We start from the raw sequence: 11,815 nt of genomic DNA, 5'->3' as shown, positions 1-11,815 counted from the left end.
ATAGTATGAAATTGTGATTCACAGCATTTAACGGTAGCAAGTAATAAAACTGTTCTAGTTCCTTGTGTACTTTGTAAGACAGTACTGTGCATTAATGTCAAGGCACTAATAATATATTCTTTAACTGACACATATACATGAATTTCATTGCAGAAACTTCTGGCAATTTAAACTATTTCATCATTTTATTTGATAGTGTATTATACTTTTCATTTGGTTATCTATAAAATTTAAACCGCATGTATTATTGAAATATTTAGACAATACTCTTATGAAACTACTACATATTAATATTGATTAAAACTTGTAACACACGTTGCTAAAGATGATAGCAATATTATTACTAGTAAACATTCGTAGTTGCCGTATACGTATTATGTATTGTCCTCAGTTCCATGTCATCACAACTATGTTATTATACCTTATATGTATTGTATATTATGACAAAATCATAATAACATTCCAATTATATGTTTTCAAATATTTAATTATGCAAAAATTAAATGATCTTAGAGTCATTTACAAACAATATGTATGTATGTGAAACTGATTTATAAATGATTTAATAATAAAAATATTCAATTCAGAAAATACAGTCCCTTTAAAAATATTTTCTAGGCCTTACAAATACTAAATCTATGTAAATTATAGAAATAACATGTCCATCGCATCGTCATCAGAGTCTTCTTCGTCGGAAGAGGGCACAACTGGCATTATATTAGTTATATTATTTTTTCGTTTGTATTCTTCAAAACTTTCCCTCTCTGTAATAAAACATAATTTTTGTGAAATTACAAATTGTCCATTGTTTAACGATAGTTTCTTTAAATATAACTCTCAATTGCTGGTGAACAGTCATGTGCAATTCTAATCGACTAAGTGATATTATAAAATAATTACCTATTCTAAAAGGAACATTATACCACTCATTTTTATATAAATGTTCCAGATCTGCAACTATTAGCGGATTTTTTTGTCTTTCGATATGCAATCTTAACCATTCTGTGCCTATTGTGTTTCATAAAAACTGTGTAAATAAACGAGAAAAAGGAAGTAAACGGATAAATAACTAATAATTATAATTACATTTATGTGCTTTTATAAGTATAATTTTGATCTCCCTTCCTATGTTTATGTGAGTTGTTTTTTCTGCTACCACTGTTCCAAAAAGATTCAAACAAACACAATAATCTCTTTCACTCGTCGTAGTACTAAAAATAGTTTATGAATTAATTATACGCGTTTTGAAACACATTCTTTATTAGTTTATACGATATTACGAAATACCTAAATATTAAATAGTCGCATTTAACTCGAAGGAAATAATTATCAACGTCCTGCAATAAAATACGTATAACCACCGTAACATCCGTCTGATACCATATTAGTTTTGGTGTGTAATATTTACTAATGAGTTTTGGATAATTCATCGTTTAATTCAAATTTTTAGACAGTGTTAGCATAACCTTTTATAAAATCACCAAATAGTACTGATGAAACAAAACACATTTAGAAAATATGAAAAGAAAAATTTTTACCTATAAAACTATATTCAACGCCTAAATAATACTACAGTATCTATACGAAAGGTATCAAATATTCGATCAAATTCTATGCTAGTATTCAAACTTTTTTGGTTCAAATATCTTGATAGATTTGGAAGTATGTATTACGAGTTCTAATAGCAGTTGTTCAAACATTAAGAAAGGGCAAGAAGTAAAATAGAAAGAGATTGGAATGTTCAAGTAATTATATTACAATATTATTTGGTCGTTCATATGAACAGTAATTATATATTTTATTTTAATATTATTATACAAACATATTCAAACAATTATTTTTGATACTTCTTTACGTTGGACGTAATAATAATTTGAATTGATTAAATTTACACGTGGCAGATAAAATGAACCAAATCGTGTCTTCGTAATTCGACACCAGCCTTAATTATACACCGAAGAAAATATAATTGTCAAATGTTCTATATTTCTTTGCAATATAAATAAAGTATAAATTTGCCCAGTTATTTATTGAAAGGAAAACGAAAGAGAGTGATTAATTTCATGGTTTTGATTGGTGGAACTTTTTGATATGTCTGTTGGAATTTTCAGCACTTGGTTACTACTTATTTCTTTGAACGCAATTTTTTATTACGCAGAAATAGCGAAATACTATTATTATAGAAATAAACAAATGCAATAATCAACGAGAATCTTTTTACATAATAACGTTGTTTGCTTCCTGTTATCTGTATAAATGAAAAGCATCTTATATAGACGTATTTGAGGACCAATGAAGATTCATTCCAAAGCGTTAGATTATAAGCCGGGCGTGATCACGGTGAAACGTCCAGCGCGTTGTGAAAATGTCGAGATACGACGGCAAAAATGACTCGTCAGCGTCTGCGTTTCGGAAAATTGACGTTGATCAATACAGTGACAATAATTTCAAAGAGGAAGATGCTGACGGTGGATTAGGAGGACCTACTGGTCCAGACGAGAATGAAGTTTTGACACTTCTTAGCCAATATCCTTTCCATGACTTACTTTGTAATTACGTTATATTAATTTCTTTCATATATCATTGTATTTTCCTTAATTTTTCTGTAAGGGTAAGAATTGCGAAGCTTTGATATCAGTATTAAAATCTGCACCACTTGAATGTAAAAATCAACAAGTAAAGGTAACCTCAATATCACACTTTTAATTATCACTTTACGAGAATGTTACACCGACAATTGAATAATTCAAACAATAATATTTTATGTATTGTAAGTACGTAAATTTATAAAAAACAAAAACCCTTAAATCTTCCAGGATAATGCTCGGAATTTAACTTTGAAAGTTCTTCTAAGTATAAAATCTAATCAAATGGATGACTGCTTAGCACAATTAGATCGAGACTTAGTGGATGTTTTAATGAAATATATTTATCGAGGATTTGAAATTCCAACAGAAGGTAGCAGTAGTCATTTATTAATCTGGCATGAAAAAGTATACAATATCAGTGGCATTGGCAGTATTGTACGAGCATTTTCAGATAGCAAGCGTGCTTGAAGACTTGTACATTTTCCAGTAATGTTCATTACAATAATTACCATTAATTCTTACTGTTACTCATTGTCATTGTTAATACAATGAGGATGTAGATAGCCAAACCATTAAATTTTCCAAGTGGGAAATAACAACACATTTGTGTACATTTGTTATCAATAAAGTAATTTTTATTTCTTGTACATTTGGAGAAGTGACTCATTTCATACTTTTGTTCTATCTTCAAATAAAAATTTTTATTTTACATACGAAATACATAGAATGCATTGAAGATAACATTTCTATTATTTATTAGAATATGTATTTTCTGTATCTATGATTTTATAACAATTTAATATATATAACATAATGATACAATATGTATACTTTATATTAAATGACATTTAAATTCTATTATTAAATATGTAACAAAATCGATAAAATTAGAACGTTATATGCTTCACGATAATTGCAAGTAACTTCGATTATTGAAAAAGTATCGCGTGTACTCCTCAACTTTTAACTTAACGTTTATTACTCACATTTATCTTTTACTGTGAGCATTATCATATTTGTTTGTTGTATTAAATACAGGGCACTCACAAATACTGCATTAGCTCTGCAAAAATTTTATGTTTTTACCCATACAAGAGATGTATAACAGCAAACATGTTAATAATAAATACTTACTGTCCTTCTTTGAAGTACTCCTTTAATGTGTTGCTAAATCTTTTACTATATTTGACAAATTCCCTTTTTCTTTGATCGAGTGCTTGCTTTCCTGCAGAGCCACGTATAAATGCAGTAACTTCATTCAGTGCATCTAAAAGCTTCTTTATTGCACTTGCTATCTCTCTGAAGTAAATTCATTATGATGAATAAACAACATAGGACACTAATGCAAAGTTAATATATCAATGCAAACACATACTTGATTGTTTCAAGGAAAGTTTTACGATCTGTTATTTCATCAGGAATTCTGCTAAGTATTCTTTTTAAAGAAGTTGATTTACGATTCAGTTCTTGAAAAGCATCTTCGGATCGAGCTGATCTATATTCCACAACTAGATAAAATAGTTAAGAAAAAATTAAATATATATTAAAGTAACTATTAGTTATTGGTATTTTAGCCAATTGTAACATTAATATAATACCATCATAATCACAAGCTGCTCCTTGTAATCTCAGAACACTTTCGTTCATATCAACGTTAAGTTCTGCTCTTTGTATTATACCAAGAATTAAATCATGTGTAATTCCTGGATGAGAATTTTCAGCTTTCAAAAGAGTTGTGCGTAAAGTTTGAGCAACCAATACATTTTGTCTCTCTAGCTGCATAAATAATAATGTACATAAATAAATGCAAACTAGAAATTTTGTTTTTCTTGTGATAAAAACTGTTCATCCAATAATCAATTTATTTTTTCTATAGAAAATTTGTTTTAACCGATAATTATGACGAAGGAACGGAGCGAGACTTTCAATACCTTCATTAATATTGGTCTTAAGATTACAGGAAGAACCAATGATGTAACTGGAGTCTCATCGCCCATTGTCATCCTTTATAGCGTTTATTGATAAGAACGGTTCAAACGTAATTGATTCGTGTGTTACTTTAAGTATTAAACACGATTAATTAATTTTTCGAATAGCTGATACAGACATCGGTCAAATTGTTTACATTAATTACATATGAATCACGACCATATTCCTGATATGACAGCTGTCACAATCCAATGTCTCCTCGAAAACGAGGTAAACAGGTTGTGCAACATGATTTTTAGGTGTATACATCTTTAGCACAAATTTTTCTAAATCAAATGATCCTTCTGCAATTTTTATTATTTTTATCGTAGAACACATTAAAAATGGTAATTATTTTGACACTTTTCAAGTAAAAATATTCTAAATATATTCAATATTTTTTTACTTATATTATGATTTCATCAGTGTATTTTCAAGGAACTCTATTAACTAACTAATATTCTAGGTTAGACGCGATCAATGAAATACCGCCTTGACGTAGCGCGCCTTTAACAAATTGTATCAAACACTATCAAAACACTACGAAATAACCTATCACGCAGAAACTTTATTGTAAATACGGAATACAGTTAACTTACTATTGTCATTAAGTTTAATAAGTTGTGTAGAATTAAATAACGTTATCGATGATGCTGGAACGCAAAGATCAAGAAGGGAATTTATACGTTTTCGTAAGTATATTATTATAGCTAACCTCATTTTGTCCTGTGTAAAACAGTTCTTTTCTTTAATAATAGTCTATTGTATTGTACAGAATGAGGAAGATTTACCATATGAAGAAGAAATTTTGAGAAATCCGTATTCTGTAAAACATTGGCAACGTTACATAGATCATTTAAAAAGTACAAAGAGTAGTAACTTAAACATTGTGTATGAACGAGCTTTAAAGGAACTTCCTGGAAGGTAAGATTTGTATTTTTCTATTTTAAGTAGATTTTTACATAATATTAAAGCTTTTGTTTTTGCTAGTTACAAATTATGGTACAATTATTTACGTCAACGTGTAAATCAGTTAAAAGGACGATGTATAACAGATCCCCTTTATGAAGATGTAAATAATGCATTTGAACGTGCCCTGGTTTTTATGCATAAAATGCCTCGGATTTGGATGGATTACTGCACATTAATGACAGAACAATGTTACATAACTCGTACTCGACAAATTTTTGATCGGGCACTTAGAGCTCTTCCAATTACACAACATCATCGTGTATGGCCATTATACATTGAATTTTTAAAGCAAAATAATGTATATGAAACTGCTGTCAGAGTTTTTAGGAGATATCTAAAGGTGCGAGTGTTTTGTGGTAACGAAATTTACTATGTCATTGATTTGTATTTAGATAATTCGTATTTTATTTCTAGTTAGCTCCAGAAGATACGGAAGAATACATAGAATACCTCATATCGATCGAGAGACTCGACGAAGCCGCCATGAAACTCGCGCAAATTGTTAACCAAGATGACTTTGTATCAAAACACGGGAAATCGAATCATCAATTGTGGAATGAATTATGCGATTTGATATCAAAAAATCCTTCGAAAATAAAATCTCTTAATGTAGATGCTATTATCAGAGGCGGTTTAAGACGTTATACTGATCAGTTAGGTCCTCTTTGGAACTCTTTGGCAGATTACTATGTTCGCAGTGGTTTATTTGAAAGGGTACCAAAATATTTTTCCCTTCTTTGAAATACACGTAATTTTACTTTCAAACGAAGTAATTCGTACATTCCTAATTTTTGCTAGGCAAGAGATATTTACGAAGAAGCAATACAAACAGTGACGACAGTTAGAGATTTTACTCAAGTTTTTGATGCTTATGCACAGTTTGAGGAACTTAGTCTTAGTAAACGCATGGAAGATGCTGCGAAAAATCCTACCGAAGATGGTACGAATATAAACGTATATGACCTGCTACTAAGGGGACTTCCTAGCCCTAATATTACCATAACAACTGCAACAATGTTTACTAATATTGTTTTTACAGATGACATAGATTTAGAATTGAGATTAGCACGATTTGAACATCTGATGGAAAGACGGTTATTATTACTTAATTCTGTATTACTTAGACAAAACCCCCATAATGTACAAGAGTGGCATAAAAGAGTTATGCTTTATGAAGGACAACCACACGAAGTATACAAAATTTTTTATTTAATTTCATAACAACAAATTTGTTACCATTCGACAGAAGTTATGTTGTATTGCTTTACTTATTAACTATTTTTAGATTATCAATACATATACAGAAGCTGTACAAACTGTGCAACCACATTTAGCAGTAGGCAAATTGCATACTTTATGGGTTGCATTTGGCAAATTTTATGAAGAGAATGGTCAAATAACAGATGCTAGAGTTGTTTTTGAAAAAGCAACTCATGTTCCATATACCAAAGTTGACGATCTTGCTTCTGTATGGTGCGAATGGGCTGAAATGGAAATTAGACACGGGTATTGCATCTTTCAACGTATTCTTTTGTGAAAGAAAACACGATATTGTTTAAGAACTTTTTTTTTTACATTTACAGAAATTATAAAGATGCTTTGAAGCTTATGCATCGCGCTACTGCTATGCCATTCCGCAAAGTAGCTTATCACGATGAAACAGAAACTGTTCAAATGAGATTATATAAATCTTTGAAAGTCTGGTCTATGTATGCGGATTTGGAAGAAAGTTTTGGTACATTTAAGGTAAAATATATATGCATGAAGACATAATGTCACTTTTACACTTTTTATTTTTTGCAATTTATAATTTTTTCGTATTTTTTTTTTTTCTTATACAGACATGCAAAGCAGTATATGATAAAATTATAGATTTAAAAATCGCAACACCGCAAATCATTATTAATTACGGTCTCTTTTTAGAAGAAAATAAATATTTTGAAGAAGCCTTCAGAGTATGTAAAAGTATTACTTTATGATTCTGACAAAATTGAATGGACTGTTAAATAATTTCTCAATATTTTTAATAGGCATATGAAAAAGGAATTGCATTATTTAAATGGCCAAATGTTTACGATATATGGAACACGTATCTTACAAAATTCTTAAAACGTTACGGTGGTACAAAATTGGAACGAACGCGAGATTTATTTGAACAGTGCTTAGAACATTGTCCACCTAAATATGCTAAAGGTATTGTCACTTATCATTAGTATCGAATGTAAACAGGATATTATAAAGAATATTTTGTTCTTGCTAATATATTGTTATATTTTATTGCAGCTTTGTATTTATTGTATGCAAAATTAGAAGAAGAACATGGCTTGGCTAGACATGCGATGTCTGTGTACGAACGAGCAACAAGCGCCGTTCTTCCCGAGGAAAGATTTGAGGTACGATATACAATTTTATACACACAGATATATGTATATTAACGATATTCTAAAAGTAATATCGGGCGGGACTATCGAATCGATGAAATATAACGTTACAGATGTTCAACATTTACATAAAGAAAGCAGCAGACATATACGGTGTTCCGAAAACGCGACAAATATACGAAAAAGCTATAGAAGTTCTAAATGAAGAAAATACAAGGGAAATGTGTTTGCGATTTGCAGAGATGGAAACGAAATTAGGAGAAGTCGACAGAGCGCGGGCGATATATGCACATTGCAGTCAAATTTGCGACCCAAGAGTAAGATATCGAATCGTTTAGAATCTATTAGACACTATTATAAATATTCATGTCTTACGTAGGTAACATCGAATTTCTGGCAAATATGGAAAGAATTTGAAGTGAGACATGGCAACGAGGATACAATGCGTGAAATGCTTCGAATAAAACGCAGCGTTCAAGCTATGTACAATACTCAAGTAAATATGATGTCTGCTCAAATGTTGAACAATGCATCAAACCCACCGTCTGACGTACCAGTGGATGCGATGCATCTTTTGGATAGTAAAACACCAAGTACAGGTAATCGATCGTAATTCTCACGGAGTTGTCTTTAATTTAGAGCGTGCTTAAACTTTTCTGATACGATAATGTAATTTTCTAGACAACGTTGCCGCGTACAAGGACAGTATAAAATTTGTTCGCGGCGTAACAGAAGGAGATGGAAAATCGGAATCACAAGTGAATAATCCAGACGAAATAGATATTGACATAGATGATGTTAATGACAACGAAGCGGACGTAGAGGAAGGTAGTATAAAGTCCATTAACACACTTAGATTTTTATTACACTTTATCACATGTAATGCGTTTATAAATTGATTTGGACAGTTTCCATAGCAACGTACACATTTTATGTTGTCTTCTAATTTTTATATTTACTTTTAGATATACCCATTGAAAAACAAACTATTCCATCGCAAGTATTCGGTAGTTTAAAAGCAACCGAAGGCGAAGACGATTAAGCCGTGTATAAATTACGATGCGTAGAAAATATGTAAATAAACGGTTTCATAATGAAATCTGGAGATTTATAATGACGTGTATTGCTCGTAAAGCTAATATTTGTAACCTCTCAATGTTCCGAGGAATTAAATTTTACGCTGGACGTTTTTTTTTTTCTTTTCTTAAAATAAACTAACATTTTTAAGTGTTAAATATCACAAGATATTTATAACATTTTCTTATTTGCTGCACTGTTTTTACGTTCAGGTTAAAATAATTTTTTTTAGTAAATACTGTTCCGTGACACAACTAAATTCAATGCAACACTAACAAAATGAAAACATTTTCCATCGAATACGAAAATGTATTATTTGCTATTATGATATATTAAATAACATATCTTGGCGGATTTATAAAATGGAGATCATTATAGACTTCGGATTCATCCATAACAGGGTGACTTTGTAAAAATGTCTGTTCCTTACGAATGCCTCCAAACACTATCAATTCACCGCGACCCGGTACAAGTGAATAAAGTATTCTTTCATCGGGACCAGATTGATTATTATGCTTCAAAGGAATCCACGAAGCTGTACACTCATCGTGTAGAACATTAGTAATATCTAATACAAATATAGATAGTGTGTTTCCCGTTTTTTTTACAGTTTTCGATTGTGTTCTTCGATTTCGAATTCTTTCTTCCATTCTCCGAAGCGATTCTAATTGACGTTGTCGGTTACTGTTCGAACCGCTACGAACCGGTTCATCGCGAAAAGCAGCCATGCTTAATACATTATCATTGCACAATGTTAAACTTTTTGTAAAACTAGGAGCGTGAGACGAAGAATGTGCATTTTGCATAGATGCTCTTGAAAATGACCCATGCCGACCATTAACATTTACCTCTCTATCGGTATGAGATACATTCCCTTGTCTGAAAACGTACGATTATACATTTTTATAATTTTTGCTTGACATTAATAATCAATTGAATTGTACGAACCTTTCTTGTAAAGGGGCTGGATCGCACGTTTGCAACGGTGTTGTCCTTTGACCAGTAACATTTCTTAGTGATATATTCACATCGTTCGGTTTTTTCTGGCACTTGTTTATACTAAGAACGATAACATAATTTCCCACCTATTAAATTAGAAAATCATAAATAGTAAGTAGCAGCATATTAGAAATCCCTTTTTATTTTATATTTTGGTTACATCGTATAATTAACAAAATTTTAAGTTTTTTTACCTTACATGCCTGATGATACCAAATACGTGCTGGTGCCCATTTTGTATTGTGCATATTTACTTTTTTCCATGTCCAAGATGTGCCTTCCATTTTTAGTAACCAAGCATCATTCATAGCAACATTAGGACCAGCACAACCTCCTAATTTTTCAAATATTTAAATTCATTTAAAAATATTACGTTATTTGTCAAAGAACGTTTGCAAAATTCTCACCTAGCACAAGAAGATGGTTGTCTCCAAGCTCAATTTGAGATTGACCATAACGTGGTTCTGGTTTCAAGTTTGATGTAGCTTGTTTGTGCCAACTGTACGAATCCAAATTCAAGCACCACACGTCATTGGATCTACCTCAAAGTAACATGATGCTTTTGTTACATAATCAAATTAAAATGACAAGGCAAATTCAGTATTTTATAATATATTACCTATCAAAAAATATACTACCCATTATACCACCAAAAACGATCATATAATTTTTGTGAATCGACGCGGAATGTGCTGCTGTAGGTGGAGGCTTTTCCAATGTATCTACAGCAATCCATTTATTAGATTCTACAGAGTATACATGTAATTCATTGAATAGTTTTGATTGCTGGAAACAAATGATGTATAGCAAAACATTTGGATAATCAATGTTCTACTGTATTCTTATTATTGATCATTTTAAATATATGTACCTGGTGTAGGGAATATGGCGACGGAAGGGACCACCCACCAAATAAAATAAAGCCTTTTTTGTAATATAGCATAGTGGCACAAGCCTTGGGAGATGGATAACTTCCCATAGTAATTAATCTCACCCATGTTCTTGTGGCTAGATCTAATCGCCATAAATCATTAAATGTTGTACATGTAGCTGTACATCCTCCAAAGACATACATGAAATTTTCATATGTGCAAGCAGAATGTGAGTGTCTCTTTCCTATAGTAGGCATCCAATGCTTAGATGGCCAAGAACACCATAGCAATGATCCATAAGCGACAGATTTATGGAAATGTGCTCTGTTACGTTGTAATACATCTATCATAGAAAATAAAAGTTTCACTGCTTCTCGCACAGGTATAGAAGGTAGAAAAGTATACTAAAAAATTTAACATACTTTTGGTAGCATGGAACCATCTTTTAGACACAAGCTTACATTCTTGAAGATCTTTATAAGGTGGAATCAAACTTAAAATGTATTCCAATAGCACGTCTGGCAAGTCATCGATCTTACACTCCATTTTACATTAAATATCTGTACTAAATGCGTTCTACTATTAAATAACTACGCTACTTTCAATCTTTTAATTTTCAAGCCAAAGCGATTTTATTATCTTGGGCGATCGAAAATCATGTTTCTTCGACATTACTTTCTAACTATTTTGACAATTTGCGAAACCTTCGAACTTTCCGCGAAACGAATTTTACGTTTCTCCATCACATAACAGGTACTTATATTTATTGTGGATAGGTTATTTATATAACCTATTATCGAAAATCTCTCCAGACTGCAAATCAACACTAGAGATATATTATATGATCAAATATGATGTAGAGCGTAGCTCACCATATCACGTGATACCGGTCAAACGATGTTTTAATAAGAGCAAAATTCAAAGTGATCAACACTTATACAGACAACCGGAAATTGAT

At 31.2% G+C, this 11,815-nt stretch overlaps 5 protein-coding genes across 8 annotated transcripts; 2 read left to right on the top strand and 3 right to left on the bottom strand.

Annotated features, from left to right (window-relative positions):
* Positions 1-593: 593 nt before the first annotated feature.
* LOC143344462 (putative ATP-dependent RNA helicase TDRD12) lies at positions 594-1,779 on the bottom strand. The gene is made up of 5 exons (XM_076770549.1): positions 1,539-1,779; positions 1,288-1,466; positions 1,087-1,211; positions 901-1,008; positions 594-764 (listed from the first exon to the last, which is right to left on the bottom strand). The coding sequence occupies exons 2-5, from the start codon at positions 1,428-1,430 to the stop codon at positions 646-648; spliced, it is 495 nt and encodes a 164-aa protein (XP_076626664.1). The 5' UTR covers positions 1,431-1,466; positions 1,539-1,779; the 3' UTR covers positions 594-645.
* Positions 1,780-1,834: 55 nt separating this feature from the next.
* Arpc5 (Actin-related protein 2/3 complex, subunit 5) lies at positions 1,835-3,235 on the top strand. Its single transcript, XM_076770550.1, has 3 exons — positions 1,835-2,526; positions 2,610-2,682; positions 2,817-3,235. The coding sequence occupies exons 1-3, from the start codon at positions 2,366-2,368 to the stop codon at positions 3,054-3,056; spliced, it is 474 nt and encodes a 157-aa protein (XP_076626665.1). The 5' UTR covers positions 1,835-2,365; the 3' UTR covers positions 3,057-3,235.
* Positions 3,236-3,262: 27 nt separating this feature from the next.
* On the bottom strand, positions 3,263-4,662 carry Ccm3 (programmed cell death protein 10 Ccm3). Its single transcript, XM_076770547.1, has 5 exons — positions 4,520-4,662; positions 4,187-4,364; positions 3,964-4,096; positions 3,723-3,887; positions 3,263-3,651 (listed from the first exon to the last, which is right to left on the bottom strand). Exons 1-5 carry the CDS (start codon positions 4,589-4,591, stop codon positions 3,567-3,569), a joined length of 633 nt encoding a protein of 210 aa, XP_076626662.1. The 5' UTR covers positions 4,592-4,662; the 3' UTR covers positions 3,263-3,566.
* Positions 4,663-4,719: 57 nt separating this feature from the next.
* Positions 4,720-9,112, top strand: Fand (Pre-mRNA-splicing factor SYF1 fand). Of its 4 annotated transcripts, none has more exons than XM_076770507.1 (16): positions 4,720-4,816; positions 5,023-5,248; positions 5,332-5,480; positions 5,547-5,868; positions 5,943-6,242; positions 6,327-6,468; positions 6,568-6,719; positions 6,814-7,034; positions 7,112-7,274; positions 7,370-7,483; positions 7,559-7,721; positions 7,812-7,921; positions 8,023-8,226; positions 8,289-8,508; positions 8,591-8,737; positions 8,875-9,112. In XM_076770507.1, exons 2-16 carry the CDS (start codon positions 5,204-5,206, stop codon positions 8,949-8,951), a joined length of 2,529 nt encoding a protein of 842 aa, XP_076626622.1. In that variant the 5' UTR covers positions 4,720-4,816; positions 5,023-5,203; the 3' UTR covers positions 8,952-9,112. The 4 variants fall into 4 exon arrangements, with proteins under 4 accessions (XP_076626622.1, XP_076626621.1, XP_076626623.1 ...); XM_076770506.1 differs by having other exon boundaries at positions 4,779-4,903; XM_076770508.1 differs by lacking the exons at positions 4,720-4,816; positions 5,023-5,248 and having other exon boundaries at positions 5,359-5,480; positions 5,531-5,868.
* On the bottom strand, positions 8,749-11,731 carry Fbxo42 (F-box protein 42). The gene is made up of 7 exons (XM_076770539.1): positions 11,280-11,731; positions 10,857-11,200; positions 10,605-10,771; positions 10,393-10,523; positions 10,180-10,319; positions 9,935-10,071; positions 8,749-9,865 (listed from the first exon to the last, which is right to left on the bottom strand). Exons 1-7 carry the CDS (start codon positions 11,401-11,403, stop codon positions 9,319-9,321), a joined length of 1,590 nt encoding a protein of 529 aa, XP_076626654.1. The 5' UTR covers positions 11,404-11,731; the 3' UTR covers positions 8,749-9,318.
* Between the last annotated feature and the right edge of the window lie 84 nt (positions 11,732-11,815).

Source organism: Colletes latitarsis, chromosome 8 (assembly GCF_051014445.1).
Source record: "Colletes latitarsis isolate SP2378_abdomen chromosome 8, iyColLati1, whole genome shotgun sequence".
In the NCBI taxonomy this organism is placed as follows: Eukaryota; Metazoa; Arthropoda; class Insecta; order Hymenoptera; family Colletidae; genus Colletes; species Colletes latitarsis.
The sequence above is the reverse complement of the archived record's forward strand: the minus strand, read 5'-3'. Positions and strand labels throughout refer to the sequence as shown.